The 24,073-nt window shown below is 54.0% G+C and overlaps 1 protein-coding gene across 2 annotated transcripts in view; it reads right to left on the bottom strand.

The window, feature by feature from the left end:
* The window catches only part of Cacna1i (calcium voltage-gated channel subunit alpha1 I), an 84,931-nt gene extending 64,274 nt beyond the window's left edge, over window positions 1-20,657 (bottom strand). For both annotated transcript variants that reach the window (XM_042264593.2, XM_042264591.2), the window contains exons 1-3: window positions 20,528-20,657; window positions 19,578-19,711; window positions 3,657-3,754 (exon numbers count right to left, since the gene is read on the bottom strand). In XM_042264593.2, the coding sequence (XP_042120527.2) occupies window positions 3,657-3,754; window positions 19,578-19,711; window positions 20,528-20,620 (325 nt within the window). In that variant the 5' untranslated portion in view covers window positions 20,621-20,657. The remainder of the gene's footprint in view (window positions 1-3,656; window positions 3,755-19,577; window positions 19,712-20,527) is intronic.
* Between the last annotated feature and the right edge of the window lie 3,416 nt (window positions 20,658-24,073).

The raw sequence follows: 24,073 nt of genomic DNA, 5'->3' as shown, positions 1-24,073 counted from the left end.
AGCTTGCCATCTAGTGGTGAAGCAGAGAGCTGCAGGCTATGGCTGAACACATGCCAAGGTGGACACAGCTAAGGAGCCCAGGCCCCTCCCAGGTCACTCATTACCTGGTGACTCCTAGTGGAAGACAGGGCAACCAGGGACAGAGAAGGCTTTCCTGTGGGGTGAGGGGCTGAGTTGTTGGACTTCAGGGATCTCCACATTCTAACTGCCATGTACTCCCGCGGTTTATTTACTTAAGAAGGTGAGTTCAAGCCAGGCGTGGTGGTGCTGGTGATCCCAGCGCTCAGGAGGCAGAGGCAGGAGGATGACTGTGAGTTCACGGACAGCCAGGTCTACAAAGCTCCAGAATAGCCAGGACTATGTAGAGAGACCCTGCCTTAAAATAAAAACAAAAATTAGGAAGAGGCAGTGATGGAGGAAGAGGAGAAGGAGGAAGAGGGGGAGGAAGAGAAGGAGGAATCGGAGGAGGAGAAAGAGGAAAGGGGAAGAGGAGAGAAAGACGGAGAAGTAGAGGGAACAAGGGGGAGGAGAAAGAGGAGGAGGAGGAAGAGGGGGAGAAGGGGAAAGAGGTGAAGGAGGGAGCGAAATTGCTTATCCTAAGGTTCTTTTCCTCGGGACATAGCTGCTCACTCAATCTGGAGGTATTTTGGACCCTGGGGACTCATGCTCTCCACATCTCCACGATGCTGGACTCTGGGGGAGGTGACTGTCAGTGGAGAGGGCATCCGAGGGTTCCCAGGGGGGCCATTAGCTGTTATAAGGTCCTGTGGAAAGACTTGGCGCCTCCCTTGGCTATCTGTGCACAGAGCCTCGATAATTGGGACTTCCGGGAACACAGGGGTGCTGGGCTTAAGACTGGCCCCTGCCCTTCTCCAGAGAACAGGCAAGCTGGTGCTTGGGACATGGAGTAACCACCTCAGTCCCAAGCCACTTACCAAGCTCTGTACACAGCCAGCCAGAGTGGCCCAGGTTCCACATATGCTCCCGTGAGTGACAGACACCATGACACGGCACATATATATGTCCCCACATGCACACCTATGTACATGTACTCATATGTGTGCACATGTGTTCTCCTGGGAATACAAACAGACCTCCATATCCACACACAGATGTCCAGAGAACATCTAGCAAGAGAAAGGCCCACACTCTACATGCCTATACCATCCCTTTGGGGCTTCTCCCATTCACTAACATTCCTTTGCATGGCTATCCCGGGCCTGACAGAGACCATGACGTGAGATCCTACACTAATGCCCTTGTGGATGATACCCTGGCACGTGCCCCTCGCCTCCAAAGTGACCAGGCCTGTGGGCTCCATGCCAGGAGCACAATTGTAGATGAAGACAGCTGCCATTCCCAGGACAGAAATAGAAGCATTACAGGTGAGGCCAGGAGAGAGAGGCCGAGGTTCTGTACTCTCAGTGCTGAGTTCCTCCCTTAGTGGTTCAAAGCTACCGCTAATGACTCTCAGACCCGGGCAGGGCTCAGGGGTACCTCCTCACTCCCTCTGCCCCGCCCAGCCTTAGCCATGGCTTCCTTTGTCGCTGGAGAAACTTCAGTGACCGGCTCACCCCACTCTCCCTGCCAGAGCCACGTCGGAAACACTCTCCTGCTGACCTCTCCGTCCCCTCCAGCCTCAGCCCCACTCCCCGATCTTTATCTGGCCCCTGCAGCAGCCCGTCCCTGGGATCCCCAACAGTCAGAGGCTGGTGGCTTCTAGACTCCTGCTCCCCTTTGTCTCACCAGTCTTTGCCACTGCTGGCTGATCCCCGGGCTTCATAGGTCTCAGCTCAGATGCCCCTTCCCCACCCTGCATCCCGGGCTTGGCTGGGCCCACAGCACCACTGTCTGTGCCTTAGCGGCCCCAGAGGACGGATAGGTGTGTCTATTGAGCATGCGCAGCTCACACGTGTTTGAGGGGTTCCTTCCGTGGTTCTGGGCACTGAATGGCCGAAATCCACCACGTGGCTGAGGAGAAAGCTCAGTGGGTAAAGTGCCTGCCTCACAAACGTGAGGACCAGAGTTCCAATCCCCAGAATCCATGTAAAGGTCAGGCTATCCGAGCAGCCTGCCTGTAATTCCAGCCCTTGGAAGGCAGAAACAGAGCAAACTGGCCAGCCACTGTAGCCGCCTCGCTGAGCTCTGGGTTCAGTTAAGAGACTGTGCCTCAAGGAACAAGGGTAGAAAGTGATCAAGGAAGAGTCTTTGACATCAGCCTCGGGCCTCCATACATGCAGACATGTACACACAAACACACACGCAAATGCACATACACACATGTACACTAAGCACACATACACAAGAGAAAGGAAAGAAAGAACAGTTTCTGGCCTTCCCAAACAGATCTGAAAGTCCCAAGCCTGTGTCCTCCTCCTTCCCTTCCCTACCTCTTCCCACTCCTCACATAGGGCAGTGGAGGAGGCATCCTACATCTGCTACTTGCTGGCAGCGCATCCTTGAGGAGGGAACCATGTCTTCAAGGCTGATCCCCCAAATAAGAATAGCCCGGATCCCTCCCTGGGTGACTGTAAGGCTCAAAACACCAAGAGAATACAGACTGGGCAATGCAGAACAGACCCCAGGCAACCTCTCAGTGTGAGCTGGGTGTGGAATGGATGGACAGGTATATGGGTGAGACAGGTAGGTAGACAGATGGATAGATGGACAGATAACTAGGCGGAAAATGGGTAGATAGATGTGTAGGTGAGCTGATTGATTGATAGATAGATAGATAGATAGATAGATAGATAGATAGATAGATAGATAGATAGAGAAGTGGGTAAATGTATGAGTGGATAGGTAGTAGATAGATACAGATGAGTGGTTAGCGGAGTGGATGGGTGGATGGATGGATGGATGGATGGATGGATGGATGGATGGATGGATGGATGGGTGGATGGATGGATGGATGGATGGATGGATGGATGGATGGATGGATGGATGGACGGAATGATGGATGGATGGATGGATGGATGGATGGATGGATGGATGGATGGATGGATGGATGGATATGTGGGTAGATGGCTGGGTGGATATATAGAAGTATGCATGTATAGACAGATGAGTGAATGAGTAGTAATTGAATAGATAGGTGAGTGGGTAGATGTGTTCAGGTGGGCAGATGGATGCATGCATGAACAGGTGAGTAGAAGGGTGGGTGGATGAATAGAAGTTGAGTGGGTGGGATGGATGGATGGATGGATGGATGGATGGATGGATGGATGGATGGATGAAATCAGTAGATAGTCCCACGGGTAAAAGTAGGTGACAGATTCAAGTTCTTAGTCTGCCAGGACGGGCTTCCCAGTGAAGCACTAAACTCATTCTCCCTCAGGCTAATCACTTCCTTTTCTTACACAAGCCCCTTCTGACAGCCCGTATGGACCATCCCCAAGTAACCTTTTATCCCAGAACAGTCAGACTTCCCAAGTACTAAAATCCAAGTTGTCTAAGGACTCAGAGGCATCAAGATCCCCGCCCCAGCACTTCTGGGTACCACAGGCTGGCCCATGAGTTCAATGGGAGCAAAGTGACATTTGTCCAGCACAGTGAGCGTAGCTCTGGCCCAGGAAGGAACCAATCTGTCTTCTCTGAGTAAGTAAGTGGGGCAAGCTGGGCAGGCGGTGATGGATGGGCAGGGAGGTCCAACTCACTGGGCACACGGTTGATGGCTTTGAGGGGTCTCAGGACGCGCACAGTGCGGATGGCTGACAGGTTGATGTTCTGAAGGTCCAGAGAGTACTCGACCATCCTGTGAAGAAAGGAGAGAATGAGGGACAGGTATAGAAAATACTCAGGACCAGGCCCCAGGCTGGGGCCAACCCAGCCACCCACACTCCCTAGAAGAGTGAAGAAAGGGACCAAGATCCAGCTGTGATGGATCCCAGTCTCCTCTGCAACGGGGTTAGCAACAGCAAGGCTCTGCCTGTCGTGGGGACTGTGGGTAGAGTCAGGAGCAGGGGTAGAAGGAACAGGGACCTGTCCCCACTGTAGAGCCAGCACCATACTAGGTGGCTCCTGCCCTCTGGACCCTGTCCATCTGACCTCTGACCTATGCCAGTCCTGCTTCTAGGACTTCTCTGCCAGTGTGGATGTCTGGCCATCAGATTAAACCCAGAGAGCTGAGGGACCTCAGGCTGGTAGGTACCACATGGAAACTGGGTGCCACTGATACATCAATAATAGCTTCACAAAGCCTCCACCATAGATAAAGCTCTGAGAGGGGCCCACCAAGCCAGGGGCCAAAGCCCCAGTAAGAAAGCATGAGGGTAAGAGAGATAATGTTAAGGGTTTGGGTTACTTTAGATGAGGCTAGAGCCAAGCATCCCACCGGGCCAGCCTCCTCTCTGCCCCACATCACACCAGCCAGGGCGTCTTGTGCCACATCTTCAAGACATGGCAGGTATGCTGTATTCTTAGGGATCTAAGGAGCCCTGGGCAGCTCAGCCACACCTCAGGCTCACAAACACTCCCCAGCCAGCCAAGACCTTTACTCGGGTGTCTCTTCTGCCTGGAGGAGCCATCCCCGCACCTGTGATGAAATCACGTTTGTGCTAGCAGCGCTCCTGCACACAGCCCTGGGGCCCTAGAAGCTTCTCCACAGAGTCCAGAGTGCACCACACCAGTGTCAGTACTATAGACCCAAAAATGTCTCAACCCCAGCCCTGTCGAGCAGGGTGACTCAAACAAAAAGACAGCCTTGGAGCTCCACACGGGCCTGGTCCCTTCTTCAGCCTCACCCCCACACCTTACTCCTCATCACCCTGCAGGGCTTTGCTGGTGGTTGCCTCTTCCAAGGAGCCCTCCTGGATTTCATACAGAGCCGCTCTTGAAGACCCACACAGCGGTCAGTCAGATGTTGTTACCTGCTGGGCCACCACTGTCCTCTCCCTCACCGAAAGATCCCCTCAACGACGGGCCTCAGGTGTCACTCGGTAGGCCCTCCCCCCCACCCCACCCTGGCTCCCAGCGTGGCTGCCAGCTCCACATGTCACCATCATGTGGGCGGCAAATGAAGGCTTTCCTCCACACCCAATAAACCTGTCCAACTGTTGTGAGCCTCCGCCCCCTCCCCCTGCCGCTGGAGGAGTAACGGAGCGAAAGCTGCCTCACCTGAGACGCCCCGGTCCATTCCCCCACTCTTGTCCATACCCAGCTCTCTGGCAAAGTCCCGCTCTGTATGCACAACCCCCCAACACGTGCACACCCGAGCTCGCTCATCCATTCACACACTCACTCGTGGACACCCTCAGACACACGCACGCACGCACGCACGCACGCACGCACGCACGCACTCCTGCTTTAGCCTAAATTCGGATGGGGTGACCTTAAAAAAAAAAGAGTGACAGAGATTAGAATCAGAGACCAAGATTTGAGGAGAGGAAGGAGGAGAGAGAAAGGCCCAGGGCAGCAGTCAGCAGAGAGGGTGAGGCAGGCCTGGCCGTGGAGGAGGACAAGAGGGGCCCCTGAGCAGGCAGGAGGGAGCAGGCCGCATGAGGATTCCATGCGTGGGTGAGGCAAACTGTCAGTTTCATATTGTGTAGAAAGAGCTCTCCCAGCAGCTGGGGGATGCTTGTGACGGAGGCACTGTGGGGGCGGCACATGCTGGCACACAAGGACACACACACTTGGGTGTTCACCCTGGCATGTTTTTGCTCTGGCACACGAGCACATGCATGCGTGCACACACACACACACACACACACACACACCCTGGGCACGGGGAGCCTCCCTGCAGTATTCACCGGCTCCACAGACCCTCTTCCTGCCGCCCCGGGTTCTCTGGATCTGGTCATGAGGGAGGTGCAGTGTAAATTCTGCTTGGGGGTGTAGGAGAGGGGGTTCTCATGAACTGTGCCCAAAACCCTAGGTGGCACACCTGCCCAGCTCAGGACAGAGGGAACGTGGAACCATTCCTACGCCCTGTGAAACAAAAAATTCAGGCTTGAGAGGTGGGGGGTAGACAGAAGATCGGGGCTGTTTGAGGGCTCTGTCTGGGCCCTGTCCTGCTGTTCCTTGTGTTCATCTGTCTGAGCCGCACCCCCCATATTTGAATGCAGCCACTATTCTGAACCTGCCTCTGTCAACCTTGGAGAGAGCCCTGCTCTAGAGCAGCCTCAGCAAGGGAATCCTCAGGACACCTCCTGTCTGTCCCCAGCTCCAGGCCCCACATGGCCACATGCTCCACCATCCCCCCTCCAGAGCCCCCAGGTCCACAGCCTGGATGTTCAGCACTGGGCAAAGGGCCTGGGATAAGGCCGCCCTGGGAGGTTCAGCATCTTGGCGAGAAACTGCTCTCTTACATTGTCTTCCACAACCAGGGAGAAGAGACAGGCCCCCTGGATGCTGGACGGCATGTGGGCTGCGGCTGGGGATCACCAAGGCCCACGATTGCCTGGTTAGTAAACAGTGGCTGAACACCTCCTCACAGTGGGAAGTTGATCAGACTCACAGGCTTGGCCTCAGACTCAGCAACCCCTACACTCTGGCTCCCTAGAAGAGCCAGAGCAGTGGCAGCCCAGAAGTACATTAGAACCCTCTTAGACAGAACAGACTTTAGATACACGCTGCACACTAGCCACGCCCCTTCCCTCCACCCCGGACCTGACACTCCAGGTCTTCAGGCAGGAACACACCCTCTGCAGTGAGCTGCAGAATTTCCTGAGACACCATCAGTGCCTCCCTCAGGCTCTCCACCCCCACCCCCCACCCCATGAAACTTCTTGTAGAATTGAATATTGAAATCTGAATTCCAAGCTTCCTGGCAGCCCATTGAAAAGGGAAAATGTGGTATTACCAAGTTCTTAGCAACATTAACTAACTGGACACTGGGGCTTTGCATGGTTTCTCCTAAGCCTTCTTCTGTGTCCCATGACCCTCCTGGGACATTCTGCTGTGGCTGAGTTTCCTGTCTCAGGGAGGAGTACAGTCCAATTTATGGGGTGGATAAGAAGCACACATTAGGTGCACAGTGGAGAACCCAGAGGCTTTCGTTCTTCCCAGAGGGGAAGAGGACAGAGAGGATGCTGGACACGTGTGGGAGGGAAGAAGACTTGACTGGGAGGCGGGAACTGTGTGTTTGTCTCTGCCCTGGGACCCTCCCCATCCTGACAGAGACTCTCGCACCAGCAAGTCCAACCTGGGACAGCTGCTGACATCGCTACCTTCCCTGCTGAGACTGCGTCACTGTCCCTGTCTCCTGACAGTGCGACAGCCTCCCTCCTGTTCTCCTGTCTCCCGCTTTCCCCTCCCCTCCCCCGCCCCCCCCCCCCCACCCGACCACATCACAAATCTAAACCTCCGACGACGGAGCTGTGCTTCCTCAAAACCTCCCATGGCTCCCACTGCTCTCAGGAAAAGGCCCCGGCCCATGACCACAGCCTTCAAGGCCCTGCACAGTCTGGCCTTGCCCCTCACCCCTGCTCCCACCTTCAGCGACCCCAGGGGCCAAGCCAGGCTCACAGGGCACCTTAGGCAAACACCCCACTCTGTGACACAGAGCCCAATCCTCACCCAGTACAAAACTCACCATCACCCCCCACACACACACCCCACCCCGTTCTGACTCCTCAGAGTCCACACTTCCCGGATTCCCCTCTTCTGAGCCGAGGACTCAGACAAGCTCAAGAACCCATCCAGGAAACGTGGAAAGGGAGGAAAAGGGGATAGCGAGGATGGACTGCTCAGGGCAGTCCAGGGATGACCCATCCGGGAGCCCCAAGAGAACACAGAGATATCTGGAAGATGGAGCGGCAAGGCTGGACTGCACACCGGGGAAGAGAGCTTGTCTACCATGTGTGAAGCCCTGGGTTCTATTCCCAGCGTGGGGTGCAGGGAGGTGTGCCAAGAGCAACATCACCTGCAGTGACGCGCGTGCGCGCGTGCACACACACACACACACACACACACACATACACACACACATACACACACACACACATACACACATATACACACACACATACACACATATACACACACATACACACACACATACACACATATACACACACACATACACACATATACACACACATACACACACACATACACACACATACACACACATACACACACATACACACACATATACACACACATACACACATATACACACATACACACACACATACACACTCACACACACAACATACACACATACACACACACATACACACACATATACACACACATACACACACATACATACACACACATACACACATACACATACACACACATATACACATACACTCACACACATACACACACACACATACACACACATATACACACATACACACACACATACACACATACACACATACACACACATACACACACATATACACATACACTCACACACATACACACACACACATACACACACATATACACACATACACACACACATACACACATATACACATACACACATACACACACATATACACACACATACACACACATATACACACACACACATACACACACACACATACACACACATATACACACACATATACACACACATACACACACACATACACACACACACACATACACACACACACACACACACACACACTAGGCGTGCCCGTCTCCCCGCCTCTGACCTTCAGGCCCAGCTTCACCTGCTGCCCACACCCTGGAGACATTCGGGAAGCCAAGCTATGGTGAACAACACCACCCACTCTGTGCCCAAGGCCACCTGCGAAGACAAAAGCCGTCCCCCCCTCCTGTCACCGTGAAAGTGGTCCCCGGCCCATCCTAGCTCCTAAAAGGTGAAAGCGAAGCTGCTGAGTGGGTGAATAACCACAGGGCTGACTTCCCTCAGGCCCCAAGTAAGACATCCCTTTCAAGGGTGAGAAATTAATTCCTAATTACACAGTTACTTATCACACAGTTTCGGTGCTAAAAGTCTTTAAGAGAAAAAAAAGTCAACAACTCCCCGCCACCTCCTGCCAGCTCCCAAGCACCTAATTGGGCAAAGCAATTTTGCTTTAAAGCACTTCCCCCCTGGAACCCCTCCGCTGGGAGAAGAGACACTGTCCTCCCTGAGGGGCTGGGCTCCTGTGGGGAGGAGGGGGGTAGCTGAGCGGAAAGCAGAGAGGGTGAGGAGGACTTTTCAGGGCATCTTCTAGTGCTCCTGAGAAAGAGCCTCTTCCTGTAACTCCTGGCTCCAGGGAGAGACCCAGGACTGCTCAGATGGAGACACGGGCCCCTGGCATGGGTTCACGGGGTCAGCCAGTCCTTGAGCTGGACCAGGTGAGAGGAGACGCCCCTCCCTAAATATATGGCCTGGGAACTGGATGCGCCAAGGGCCACTTTGCCTCGGTGCGGCCTGAGGACGGCACCAACACAGAAGCCTGGGAAAGAGCTGCTGGCACAGAGTCCTCCGCTCGGGCAGCTCTGCCCTCCATTCTGTCTAGTCTCCTCCCCTGAGGCTTGGGCGATAGGGAGCCGAGGTGCCTTGGGTTTCTGCCACCTGCCACTCGGTTCTGGCAGGCTGGGAAGGGCTTCCTGAGCATTCAGTAGTCACCAAGTAGACACGCACATCCCCAGGTAAACTCTCCCACGGTCTGATTCCTGAACCTATCATCTGCAGGAGAGAACACCCAGGGGACACAGCCAGGTGTGGAAGAACCTACCCCCATCTCATCACAGTTCACGAGCTCCCCCTCAACTGGCCCAGTGACCACCACACACACAATAGCAAGTGAGATAGATGGTCGGCATCCTTGGAGGTAGTGCTGTCCAATGGTCAGAGCGTGTTCCTGGGTTCCAGTCCCAGCTCACTCTCAATACACCTAATAAGTAACCTTGAGTGAGACATTCAACGGAACTAGGTGCTAACACAGACTCAGGGGCCTGGCATGAGGCAGGGACAGTCAGGATGAGCCATCGTGAGTTTCCTTAGCTTCTTTGGCTCACCCTCATCCACAAGTCACATGTACCCTGAAGGAAGAAGTCACATTCGCCCAGGCAGGAAGACCCGGGAAGGCCCGGGCCATGATTCTGGAAGCCCTCTGGCCTCATCCCCAGCACTGCCCGCTACCCACTGTACCCCACTGTCTGGCAGCAACCCCAGCTCTCGGAGTGTTCCAGGCCCCTTCAGCCCAATCTTTGTATCTAGAGCCCTTCCTGGCTTTCCCAGGCTCACCCCCAAGCTGAGCTGAGCTCTTCTTGCCTTGTGTCCCACTGACACTTACTCTGCATGTCTCAGATCCTCAGAGATGCCTCAGGGTCCCAGCCAGGTCCCCAGCACTGAGCCCAGGCCCGGGTCCCTGGGAGAGCTTGTCCAATAAACAGCTTGAAGGACAAGGTTACAAGAGGAGCTTGTGAAGCTACTGAGAAGCAACTCGGAGAACCTGGGGTGTATCTTTCCAGGAAACACCCCACCCAGGGCTGGCGCCTATGCCTGCTTCCTCAGTCTCTGGGAGGGCCCTGGGGGGGGCTTTCTTAAAATGTGGTGGAAGATGGGGTTCGTGGCAGGGAAGGTAGGATGCTGGGGATGACTCTGTCAGGAGGCAGCTGGAGATGACTCAGCCTGTGTCACTTGGCAACTAGACCATCTATCCGCCTGGGACACTGGCCTGACACCCAGCACACAGTGGGGGTTCTGGGGCAGCGTGTGCAGAGCAAGGGAGAAGGTAACAGGTGGAGATACCACGAGAATAACACCGTGGCTCCCGACACAGAGCAGTTCCTCAACAGACATGGTGATTTCACCCGTGATTGTGGTCGGTTTATAGCCCTTCCGAAGTCATACGTTAAAATTCTAGTGCCCAAAAGCACGGAATGAGGATGTGGGGGTTCTTGGGGTACATCAGGGCGAAATTGGTACCCTTACAGACCAAACCAAAGAGAACTATTCACCCCTCGTCGGTGAGGGTGCTCTGAGGAAACACATCTGTGAGGTAGTGGACCCTCCCCAGGCTCCAAACCCTCCTGCAGCTTGACCTTGGAGTCCCAGCCTCCGGAACTGGGAATACGTGTCTGTTGTTTATAACAATAGCTCCCGGCACCCAGGCAGCCTCTGGTGTTTCCTTATAGCATGTCGGTACTAAGATACCCATAGTTCCTCACACCAAGTCTCCAAGTCCAGGCGGCTGGAGGTGGTTAAGCCCGCTTGACTACTGAGGAAAGTGAGTGTTAACTGAGTGAACCCTGGTGCATAGTTCAGGGGGGATTCTGCACGAGGAAGGACGGCTACAAAGTCTTAGTAAGGTGGGTTACAAAGGTAGATCCCAGGAGGGTGGGAACCTGGGTGGCCCTGGGAACTCAGTGATCAGGGGACTCAAGACCCTCCCTCTGCTGGCCTGCACTCAGCGCTCTGCCACAAGGCCTCGTCTTTGCTGGGGTCGTGAGATAAATGCACGGTGCTCGGGTAAAGTATGTATGCTGTTTGGTCTGGTTTGTAGACAGAGTCTTCCTTTGTGGCTCAGACTCTCGGCAATCCTTCTGCCTCAGCCTCGTGAGTGCCAGGTTCCCAGACATGAGCTGAGTCCCATGCCCCACTCAATAATGCCCGATTGTGCCTTTGTACAGTGTGTGTTCGGGTTCCCATGTGTGAGGGTGCATGCGTGCCTGGGAAAGCCTGAGTCTGAGGTTGGGTGTCTTCCTTGATGCTCTCCACCCTTGTTTGTTGAGGCACATTCTCTTAATTGAACCCAAAGCTCACCAATACAAAGAGTCTGGCCAGGGATCCCATCTTGGCCTTCAGCGCTTTGGAATTACAGGTGAGCGGCCATGTCCTCCTGGCTCTTAAGAGAGTAAGAGTTCCAAGTTCTAACCACACTTGTAGGGTGAGCATGTAATGCACTGAGCTATCCTCAGTGCATGCTTTTTTTTTTATGTGTCGTCGTCCATCCCCTCCTCACCCCCCGCCCCCACCACCCCTGCCTTTTGCAATGTCTGCCTCCCTTGAGTGAGCTCAGGCTCGTCTTGGTCCCACCCGGGGTGGGCTATGCTACTGGGCAGTGGGGGAAGGGCACTATAGCCCTGCCACAGACAGTAAGAAGCAAACACCCCTCGCAGCCTCCTGAGAGTCGGGGAGACTTCCCAAGTCCTTGGGACAGGCCAATGGGACTGTTTTGACCTCTGAAAAGGTGACACTCCCTCATACCTGGAGTGAGCATGGGCTCCAGGGCAGCCATATCTGAGCAATCCCAGATCCCCCTGGATAGGGTGGTGACCTGGAGCGGGCCACCAACTTCTATGAGCCTCCATTTCCTCATCTTCAAAGCAGCTTTAACAACCTGAACCCCTCCCTCGGGATCCTGAGGCTGAGGACATGATGGGAGATGTAAAAGATCCCAGGCCATCAGCAAGCCACACGTGAGCCAGCTCCTGCTGCCCCAGCTCCTGGCTGCACTCCAAGGAACCCAGGGCCAGGGTTCCTCACTCTGCACCTCCCCCCAACATCCTCCTGGGATATCCTCCTTGTTCTCAAGCCATGAGGCATTAGTAGAGCTCAAGGATGAACACAGAGCCCACTCCAGCCAATCAGAGCCAAGAAGGCTCAATTCCGGGCCTCAATGGCTGAGCAGAAAAGGAAATAGGAGTAGCCATGGGGAGCTGCTGTTGCTGCCATCCTGCACAGATCGACAAACTCCAGTGAGCAGCACTAGCCCCAGAAAAACAGCAGAAATGGCTGCACAGACAAGGACGTCTGTCCAGATTCCGGAGCCAGCCATGATGGAAGACAAGGCTCTTCAGCAAAGGAGCTGGGAGAATCCCCGCATCATCTGACTTGAGGTTCCTGCCTGACTCACACCTGACCAGTATGACTCATCAGGCAGGTCTGAGGATCTCTGGCAACTCACCCATCCCCCACGGTGGCTACCATCTTGTTTCTATGGAAACAGTCCCACACAGTGACCATCACCTATTCCAGCCAGCCCTGTCTGCAAATGAAACCAACATTTACACTCAGATTCTGATTGGAACCTTCCCAGGTCCACACCCACCCAATCACACAGATCTTCACCCAACAGACAGGAAAGCCATGCAGCTTGCGGCCTCCGGAGCCATGTCCTTGACCCAAGGCCAGGCTCTGGGGACCTGCCATCAGACAGAAGACCTGTAAAGTCCCAAAGTAGAGTGGTCAGTGACAGGTCATCACACAGGGCCTCTTGAGACTCTGGGCAACTACGGGGCTTCCCTGAGCCACAGATAACAAACACAGCCACGTGGGAGGAAGGCTCCCCCAGCAGCTTCTGTGAGCAGCCCCAGTAATGACCCTCTGCCCACTGACCGCAGCTGGTCCATCGGCACGCACTGGCCTGTGTGGCACATGCACGATCAGTACCAACCTTAGATTTCTCAGCAGAGCACAGACTCTGCCCAGCCAGCCTGGGCAGAGCCATGGAAGTGGCAACCAAGGACCATGGCTTCAACGAGGACACTGCCAACCTGACAGGAATCCTCTTCTCCAATCTGACTCGACCCCACAGAGTAGCTCTTGATTGACTGAGCCAAGTTCAAAGATGTTTCTGCTTTCCTTGCATCCCTGTAGCTAAGAGTAGCCATGAGATTTGGCTCCAGCCAAAAGCACCAGGAAAGGAAGGGATTTGGTAAAGAAAACATTGTTTTCCGGCCCAAGTAGACAAGCATGGCTGGTATAGCCATCTCTGTGCCGTATGGCCTTCAATTCAGATACTCATAGCTCCAGCCACTGCCTTGTGACCATGAAAGAAGAGACCCAGGAAGTCACAAGGACATTAGCACCTGCATGGCAACGCTTTATACAACACCAATAACTAGAACTGGAAGTCATGATCTCCACCTCTCATAGCTTCCTATGGAGGTCACAAGAGCCAGCTTCTCTGACAGCAGCCACAGACCACCACAGCAGGACCCCTAGGTCCCTTCACGCCCACATCCCTGGAGTGGGCCCAAGAGGCTGCGCCCATGACTCTGCTGCTCCCTGAAACACGGAGAGAGGTGAAAGGTTGTGCTTGAAGGTCGAGGAGATCACCCATCCCAGCTCGCACACAGCTGTGTGGACTCTCCTCCTCCCTCAACAGGCTGCGCCAGAAAGCCTTTACCCAGCAGGGAGGTGGGCTTCTCCATAGCCTGGAGTTCGACCCCCTCTCCCCCTTAGTCTTCCCTGACCTGCCACATGCATTCAAGGCAGAGGAGTAGAAAGCAGCTGGACACTCGGGCGAGGGTCTTGTGACCCTCCACGAGGGAGGGTAAACAGTCAACAGGCTTAGCTGGGATAATCCTCAGTTTGTCACTGGGACCTTGGGAGGAGGGGTAGACATGGCTCGCATCTCCTCTGGGAAGGAATTTTAGCAGCACACACACCCCCTTGTCCCTCAGTCAGGAGCTCTTTTCTGCATGGAGGTCCTCCCTTGTGATGTCGCCGTCCTTAGTTCTGAAGGGCTTTCCGATCCAAAGGGCTGACACTTGCTCCCTACGTTCATCCGCCAAAGAGCTCACAGCCCCACCCAGGTCCCTGTCCTCCCAGGGACCAGCTTCGAAATTCCTGTGGAAGCTTTTAGCTTTTCACACAGGTGTCTCAAGGTGTCTCATCATCCCCCCCATCCCCCCCCCCCCCCCGCCCCGCTGCTGGCAGTGGTCACTTCATAAAGGCCTGGGCACGGAGGAGGGAGATGGAATTCAGCACGATGTCAGGCAGTGGGTGAATATTTCATGACCTCCTAATGGACAAGGCAGGAGAGAGGGGCTTAAGTGAAAGGCAGTAGGAAGGGTCGGCCACACCCGAAGAGCAACGGTGGGAAATAAGAATGCCAGGGCTCTCAGGCCAGGCTGAGCAAGAACAGGAAGTGAGACAGAGAGCAAACAGCTGGATCCCTCCTCCAGAAGCCCCTCTGAGATGAAAGTCCCAGCTACAGGCAAAGTTTGGGTTTAATAGTCACCCGCTATTTATCCCAAGGGTTTAAAAGTCACCTGCTATTATTTATCCCAAAGTCACCGGCTGTTTGGGTTTAAAAAGTCACCCGCCATGAATCCCGAGGTGAAGAAGACCCAGCTTGGAGGGCAAACACGACCATGAGACACTTTACTGGGATGGTGCAGCCTCTCCCATCTGCCCCAAAGCCATTGTCATTGGAGGCTATGATCCTATCCTCCAGGAAAGACTGTGATGATGGACAGAGACAGCGTGGTGCAAGCCCCACGAGTGGAGCATCTTTGAACACTGTCCTCAGACAATCGGTGGGAGGGGCCTGGGGCGGTTCATCCTGAAGGGAAAAAAACGAAGCCACCTCTAGACTTCTGGAGGGCTGCGGAGAGTCTGAACACAGACCCTTCCCTGTGGCCTCAGTTTCCCCATGTGACAGGCCTCAGACCTGTCTCCTAGCCTCATCTCTCAGCTCCACACATTCCAGAACGTGAGCTTTTCACATAAGATTCTCTCTGCTGGACAGTTCCCCACCCCAGCTCTGTGTCTTGAGGACATTCCAGCCCCTGGGGGATTTGAACCCATGTCCTTGTGTCGCCCTGGTCCTTCTGGGCAGGATTTGTCTGTCGTGTGTGTTCTGCACCTCTGTTCTACACTCCGAGGCCCCATGCCATCAGGAAGAGCATTTGCCTCCCTTACCTTGTGTCCCCACTTCCCGGGGACAAAGTCTGGACTGTAAGAGCTCCTCACCAAACGCTGACTCAGGGACCCATGGCACTAACAGGTAGGAGCCACAGAAAGGCAAACTTTAGCTCAGCGAGCGAGCAAGCGAACTTTCTAGCACTTTTTTTTAATGTTCCAATTTTGAGACGGGCTGCCTTGCATGATAGTGAGTTCCCTGCAGGGGCAGCATACAAATGGGGCCTCTGATCTCGATTCAGCTCCACTGAGCTGGAGATGAAGGGCTGTGACCTCCAAGGAACCTTGCAACTCAGAGGTTCTGTGTCACCCTCTGTGTCTCGGAAGAAGCAGCCAGTAATTTGGGGAAGGGGTGGGGCGGGAAGGGAGAAAATATCCTTGGGATGTCAGGCCTGTTACTCTGGAAACAGAACGTTTATAGTACTAAGGGGACTTTGGGGGGGCAGCTCTGGGGGTGGTAAGAACCAGGTGGGGGTGGGAAGGGTGAAACTGAGTTCTGGGGTACCCGCTATACCCATCACCCTGCCCTCTCCATCCACACCGTTCTTAGGATAGTGAAGACCCTGGAAACAAGGGTAGATCTGGTTCCGCATCTAGTACAGGGGTAGGCCTGTGAGTGTTCATGACTCTGGGAGAAAGTCCCCCAAGAAGCTGATGGACAAGTTGCATCACCAGTGGGCCACAATGAGGGTAACAGTTCGGGGCTCCCCCCACCCACCCAGCTCATACAGTAAGACTGTGAAAATGTGCTTTACACAGCAGCCCCATGCCAGCCTTTCCTGATGCTACCCCCCCACACACACGCTTATCCTGAACCAGGAAGTTATCAACAGAGCCCCTCACGCGATACTGGATGCTGAGGTTGATCCAGATCCCCTCCCTGATCAGCTTGAAGATCCCGGTGTGATAGCACACAGGAGCAGAACAAGAAACAGAGCTGAGCTTGAGGTCTAACCAACCGGGGCGATGGGGGGGGGGGAGGACGGGACTTCGAGATGGGAAGGGCAGACCCAGCCAAAGAGATGACATTCCCGAGACAAGAGTTAGGAAAAGCTGCCCGACATGCCACGCACCTTCAATCTCAGCACTGGGAAGTTGGAAGCAGGCGATCTCTGTGAATCCAAAGCCAGCCTGGTCTACACAGCGAGGTCCAGGCCAGCCAGGGCTACATAGTGAGGCCCTGTTAGCATGCACTAACAGATGTTCCTGGTGAATTTTCAGTATCTAGGGGACAAAGCCTTTGTTTGATTTATTCTTTCCTGTTAATTAAAAGGTGTAGACGCTGGGGAATTGCAAGCTGATTTATAGACTTTTACTAGGCAAAGATGGAGGCAATTTCTGCCCAACAGGAAAGACTTTTGCCCATCACCAGCCTATGCTGACTTCAGGGGAGGCCATCACCATGTCGTCACTCAGCTCCAATGGTTCCCTGGTCTTCTACACCTGCTCCCAGAGGCTGTCATCACCACCCCCCTGTCCCCCATTTAGCGGAATAACCAGGGGTGCACAGGCACTGTCCGATTTGTGCAAGGGTCACTTTTCTTCATATTTATTTTTTTTTAACTTTTGGAAATGGCACTCTGATCTAAGTTCCTTCCAAAAGCAGGGCCTTTAGAGAGGCATCATCAGTACTCCCAAGGAGATGTGGGTGAATAGCACACCCATAAAACAAAACCAGGCACAAACTGTCCTGAAACCCAGAAATCACAACAGCAAGAAGACATGCAGGCGACGAGAATGGCAGAAAAGGGGACAATTCCAGGAGGGGCAGTGAGGGACAAAGGACCCTGCTGAGAGAGAGCCCAGGGGTGACTCACAGAGCTGAGTCCGGAACTCCCTTCCATCCCAGGCGAACACAGGACAGATGCAGAGACAAGAGAGAGGAGAGCTGGTCCAGCTCTCAGTAATTGGAGAAGGACAGAGTAGGAACGAGTTAGAAAACCAAAGAAGAACCAGGGCAAGTGCTCTGAGCCACTGGAGCACTTGAAGCGGGAACTACAAGTTCTGGACACCCCAGAGAAAGTCTGAATTCTGAAGGCAAGGAGGAAAATAACCAGCCTCTCGGCTGGACAAAGCTGTTCCCTTCCAACAAAGGAGAGCAAGGTGGTACTGGGCTCCGAGCAGCCCTGTGTTATCAATTCACATGGCACAGTGTCACCGATCTAAGGGAGTAAAATCTCAATGCCATGAAAAGAGCAGACACACTCCATCCTTCCCGTTCCAAGATCAAAGGGATGAGTCTGCACAGCCAATATGAAAAAATGATACTATCCAAAACCTTCTCTTTGAAATTCTACTTAGGAGTATTCTCTAGCCAGCCCAAAATGAAAACGTACCTGACAAAGGTGATGACCTGGTACCCATCTGAAACCATCTGAAATCTACTTGCCTTCAGGCAGGGTCCAAATCCCTGGGAGACAAGGGGGCTGGGCGTCTGAACAGCACCATCAGGAAGGGATGCTTGGAAAACACAGTGGTACACAAACTGTCACATTTCAGGACAGAATCCAAGAACTCGGCACCTTCCTGGGCCTGTACCTCTCCAGTGCTCCCTCTCAGCCATTTACAGGTGACTCTGCTGCCCCTTATGGATGGCAAAACACTCATGTACAAACGCATACATATGCTCACACACACACACACACTAACAGGCACACCTGCATTCACGGTCACCAGCCTTCTTCTCTCCTAATTCCCGCCCTGTGGAGCCATAGCCAAGCATGGTTAGTGCCTGTTTGCCTTTTATTTCCCATGTGTTACCTCCTCAGAACAGAACTTAAGTCCCCATATCCCCAGCCTGGTTCCATCGACTCCTGGGTTAAATGATCTCAGCAAAACACAGCACCTTGCTTAGAGCCCCAGTCCCAGTGTGGGCAGACCCCACCACAGCCGAGCTGCCGGACACTGTCCTGGAGTGAGCCTAACAGGACTGACCTGCAGATGGCCTTCTCTTCCCCTCTCCAGGTCTCCAGGGCAGCACCCACACTCAACAGAGCCCTCTGCAACCCTGGCTGCTGAACAGACTTCAGGGAAGTAGGCAGGACGCCTGAAGTGATACTCCAAATGGGTAAAATGAAACCCAGTTTCTCCTGAGAGAGAGCCCAGGGATGACTGGCTGTAGCATGTGGCTTTTTTCTTTTTTGCATCAAGTCTCATTCTACAACCCAGGTCTTAAATTCCTTGGGTTAAGTGACATTCGGGCTTCATTAGAAGTGACCAGAAATGAGGTCAGATGGCGCCTAAGTCTGCCCTCCGTTTCCGACCTGCTAAGTGACCATAATAATGACGATGGTGATGCTGACGGTGATGATAATAGTGATGATGATGATGATGATGACGGTGGTGATGATGATGATAGTGATAGTAGTGATGAAGTGGTGATGATGATGATGGTGATGGCAATGATAACTGTGGAGATGATGGTGGTAACCATGATGATGGTGATGATGATGGATGGTGGTGAAAATATGATGTGATGATGAAGATGACTATAATGATGATGGTGGTGATGATCATGATAGTGAATGATCATGGTGATGATGATGATGATGATGGTGATGGTGACCATGGTAATAGTAATGGTTATGGTGGTGGTGATGATGAAGGATAACAGTAATATGGTGATAGTGGTGGTGGTGACAATGATGATAATGATAATCACGGTTATGATGGTGATGCTGTTGCTGCTGGCATCTGACACTCACTGGTGTTCATTTTGACCAAGCGGATATCTTTACTCCTTTTTTACAGATGGGAAAATGGAGGCTTCGTGAGGTTGAGTGACCTTCTCTTTCAATTAATCAACATAAGACAGTCCTCGCTGCCCATCTAGAAGAGCAGATGCTTACAGTGGTCTGTCCGGGCCTGTCCACAGAGAGCATCATTTCTTCTGTCCTGTGGACCACAGGCCCTGCATCCTCACACGGCATCATCACCACCTCCCAGAAGCCCCTAGGTTAGCCACGTGGCAGCTGGCACGCATCAAAAACAGGCCATTACCTACCCTGCCATGACAATGAAGAAATCCAGGCGGTTCCATGTGTCCCCGAGGTAGCACTTCTTGCCAAAAATGCCCAGGGCCACCATCTTAAGCACCATCTCCATGGCGAAGAAGATGAAAATGAAGTCATCGAAGACCTGTGGGGGAGGAGGAAGGCAGCGCAGGGCAGAGTGAGCTCTCGGGGCGGAAGTGGGAGTCGGAGGCACTGTGAGGTCAGAGGTGGGGCAGGAAGCGAACCTCAGAGGCCCTGGTCCACTCAACCACTTCACAGAGAGGAGTCCAGGGCCCAGGGAAGGGATGGAGTTGCCCAAGGTTGCACGGCCCATTCTCTTCATCGCTTTAGCCCAGACAACAAGGACCCAGGGGTGAGCACCGGGATCTCCCTCGTTATCTCTACTAATGGCCAAGCACTAGGACAGACAGAACTACACTCTCTCCCCTAATCCTCCAAATGGCACACACGGGGCAGCCCCCTTTACAGTTAATGAAACAAGACTCAGAGAAGCCAAGCAACTTGCCCCAGGTTGCACAGCAACTACATGCCATGATTAAAATGAAAGTCGAGTCTGAATCCCAGGGATGGGCCTCAAATAGTCTACTTCTGTGAAATGGGTACAGCCCCAGAGCCCCGTTCTATGGTTCCTCAGACCCTGCCCAAACCCATGCAGGCGCCATGTCAGGGCCCACCCAGGACCTGAGAAGTAAGAACAGGAAAACATGCAAGAGGACACCCCTAAAAGACACGGGGAGGGCAGTACTAGGGAGCCAAAGCAGGCTCTAGGCAGAGACGTGTCAGCCGCTGCACTTCACTGGTGTGCATGGGATGGGGTGAGGACCCTCAGCTGGGAAATAAAAGGAGGCTGGAGGGGCAATTAGGTAGGAGAGGTGGGGAGCTGCCCCAGAGTCGAGCCCTGAGGTTGGGAGAGGACACCCCAGAAGAGAGGGAGGCTCACCTGCAGGATCTTGCAGCGGTCTGACAGGCACTCCATGTCGTCACAGGGCTGGTACATGCCCAGGGTCACACAGTTCAGCAGGATGACCAGCATGCTCACACACTCGAACCACGTGCACAGGAGTCAAGGACGAACTGGTGGCAGCGTGGCTTACGGCGCTACACGTTCCTGAATGTGACATCCCGGGAACAGACCCGCAGACCGTGTCTGCCCTCCCTCCCACCCGTGTGGACCCCTCAGTGGCCCAGGTCCAAGTTTTCAAAGACTGTGCAGCTGGACCTGCCCTACCACAGCGGTGAGGCCAAAGTCACACCCTGAAAGGAACCAAGCCAAACCACCGAAGCTCCCACTGGAGGATGCTCCGGGTCCCACCCAGGAAGGAGTGGCTCCCAGGAAGGTCCCCAGCACCAATAGCTCCCATGCCTAAGCCCTTCTCCGACCACTTCCCATCACCCACCCCTCCCCCTGCAGAGGCCTCGGGTTTCCAGTTCACGGGCTCTACGGCATTTCTGAGACCTCCTGGACACTGCCATCTCCTGACCTGCCCATCTCCGTCACTGAAGGTCACAGTCACCCTCTGGCTGCTGCTCCCAGAGCAGCCCCACCCAGAGAGTCTGCCTCCCCAGGTTCTGCCCCAGTAGGAAGCTGCTGCTTGGAGCCAGACTAAGATCAGTTCTTCACTCAGCCACAAGCCGCCACCACCGGCAGGACAAGGCATCCCACAGCCCCGACAGAAGAGAACTTCCCAAGCGCCCCTTCCCCTGGCTAACAACCCCTCTTAGGCCCCAGCTGACTCCACCCACGTTTGCCTATCTCAGTCTACCTACCCAGGGAGCTCAAAACTCCAAGAGACCTCAGGGCTGTGTCACTCAGCCCTGCAACTGTCAGGAATCGCGGAGAGAGCCGGAATCTGCTCGTATCTCCCAAAATGGCCTCTCCCCTCTTGCCCAAGCCCTGGGGCCTGAGGAGGTCTGTACCCAAGAAAGTTCATCATGGTAAAACAAAAGTGCAGCATGGTGAAATGAAATTAAACCATGCACAGCATAAATGACTGAAGTTAGACTAAGGGGTGAACCTCCAGACGGAGGAGTCTGACTTCATTGAAGGTGATGGCTGACCCAGAAGTGTTTCTCATCCTGCTTATTCTGTCTGATCTGAGGAGCCTGGCAGCCCCTGCCACCAGATGTCTTACGCTCCTATCCCTGACTCCATCACTTAGCACCAGGGCCTGCATGTGACTTCAGTACCAGCATAGCATGGCGCTGGGGTCTCAAGCAAGCCCCTCCCCATATCTAAGCTCCCAGAGGCTCCTTACTGGAGTCTAGGGGCACCTCACAGGTCCATAGAGGCTGTCCGGCCCTCCTCTTTGATGGCATCAATGAGCCATTAAAAATATCAGGGAGGCCGGCGCATACTTTTAATCCCAACACTTGGGAGGTAAAGGTAGGTGAACCTCTCTGAGTTTGAGGCCAGCCTGGTCTACAGAGCGAGTTCCAGGATGGTCAGGGCTGCACAGAGAAACCCTGTCTCAAAAAGCAAATAAACAAAAAAGAATCAGTGAGGTGTTTCCTCCTCTGCTCAGAGTCCTGCTATGGCTCCCAGCTTCTCTTGGCTTTGGCCCTTCCAAAGCTAGCCAGCAAGACTCTGCCTTCCTCCCCTTCCCTTGACTGCCTCCCTCCAGCCTGTGGCCTCCTGCCTAGGTCTGGTCTCAGGCACATGCCACCTCAGAACCTTTGCAAGAACTGACCCTTCCACTGGAAGACACTTCCAAGACTCCAGGGCTCTAGAAGGGCACTCCCTGCAAGGAGTTCCAACCTCTCTTCAACCCCAAAAGCTCCTCCCCAACAGTCCTCCAGCTTGACATCTCTCTCAAGCATTTCTAGACCATGGAGATGGTGCTCATTGTCTCTGCCCACTTCCAGAACAGAGTTTGGGTCGCTGGGATTCACAATCCAAGTTCAAACCATAACAGCCTATAGATGCTCAACCGAGGTCTGCTGAGTGAATAAACAAGCTTCTCTCAGGGCCCTGGCCACACTAGCTCAACCCCAGCTCATAGCACCATGGAGCCACACCTGCCCACCACAGCCAGATACCAACCACAGTGGACTGGGCCCCTCCCGCCTGCTAAGAGAGCTGACCTAGTTTCCATGGCAACAGGCCCCTCGGCTCCCCAGACCCCCGCTCACCTTGAAAACTGCTTTCCATGGCCTCCATCCCTGCCCTGCTCCTTCCTGTCCCTGGCCTGGCTGCCACTCTCCCGCCATAGCCTGTAATTAATTTCAGTCGCTGCCAGGCCCCCTTTGAGCCCAAGCATCGTTCCGGCAGCAGCTTCATCATTAATTAACTTTTTTGAAGTTCAAACGTTCTAATTACCAGCGAGCATCCCCATTCCCCCCCGGTCCCCTCCGCCCCACCTCCCTCTCACATCCCAGTTTTCTGCTGCCTCTGCCCTTTCTGAAGACCCAAGTCCAAGTGCACCTGGCAGGCCCATTTACAGATGGGGAAACTCAAGGCCTCTCCTGGATCCCATGGCTGGGATCTGTCAACAGCAGGCCTGCTGGGCACCTTGGCCAATGTCCCCTCCCAGCTTCTGCAATGCTGTCCCTGCCTTCCCAGAGCCCACGGCACGTCCCTGACCCAGTACCAGCCTCTCCTGGGGATGCAGCTCTGATCCCTGCCTCTCCAGGGGACCCCACATGATGCCCAGCGCTGACTCTTTGATAAGCCCACACAGAAAAGAAGAAATGAAGTGAGATACAAAGGGGAACAGATTTAACCAGGTACAGTGGTACACATCTGTAATCCTGGCACTAGGGAAGCTGAAGCAGGAGGTTCAAGGCCAGCTAGAGCTACCCAGCTTGTCTATGCAACTCAAACCAAAACAAGCAAAAGCAGGGTAGAGCTGGAGATGCCGCTCAGTTGGTAATATTTCACTGGTGCACACATAGGCCTGGGTTCCATCCCAAGAACCACATAAAGCCAAGCATGGTAGCATGGTAGCCAATCCCTGTAGTCCCAGCAGTACTCAGGAGGCAGAGGCAGGCAGATCAAGAGTTGAAGGTCATCCTCAGCTACATTTTGAGTCTGAAGCCACTTTAGCCTACACGAGGAGGTCCTGTCTTGGTGAGGAGGGAGAACAGATTTACTTCAAGTAGCTGAAGCAGCACTATGTGTACAAATATACCTGTCTGTTCTTACCCCCAAACTAGTTTGTCCCCTCTAGTTAATCTATGCATGCCTGTCTCTCTCTTGCTCTAAAGCTTTCTGTGGCTCCCCATAATCCCCTTAGCCTGACACCCAAGGCCTCCTGGATTCTGATCTCAATGAGTTCAATGGCTGAGTCTCCTGCTGGCCCCAGGGCACACTAAGCTCCTTGCTACCTGCAAGCATCGGCACTGCATGGCTCTACCCTTCCCTCTAAGGCAAACCCCCGCCCACCCTTCACAACCTCACTCATCCGCCACCCATTCCAAAAGCTTCCACCTTTCACCCTCCCCAGCTGGTGCCCAGCCTCCCACCCACCTGGTCTAGCACATACCACCA

The sequence above is a fragment of the Peromyscus maniculatus genome, chromosome 20, assembly GCF_049852395.1.
Source record: "Peromyscus maniculatus bairdii isolate BWxNUB_F1_BW_parent chromosome 20, HU_Pman_BW_mat_3.1, whole genome shotgun sequence".
Lineage (NCBI taxonomy): Eukaryota > Metazoa > Chordata > Mammalia > Rodentia > Cricetidae > Peromyscus > Peromyscus maniculatus.
The sequence above is the reverse complement of the archived record's forward strand: the minus strand, read 5'-3'. Positions and strand labels throughout refer to the sequence as shown.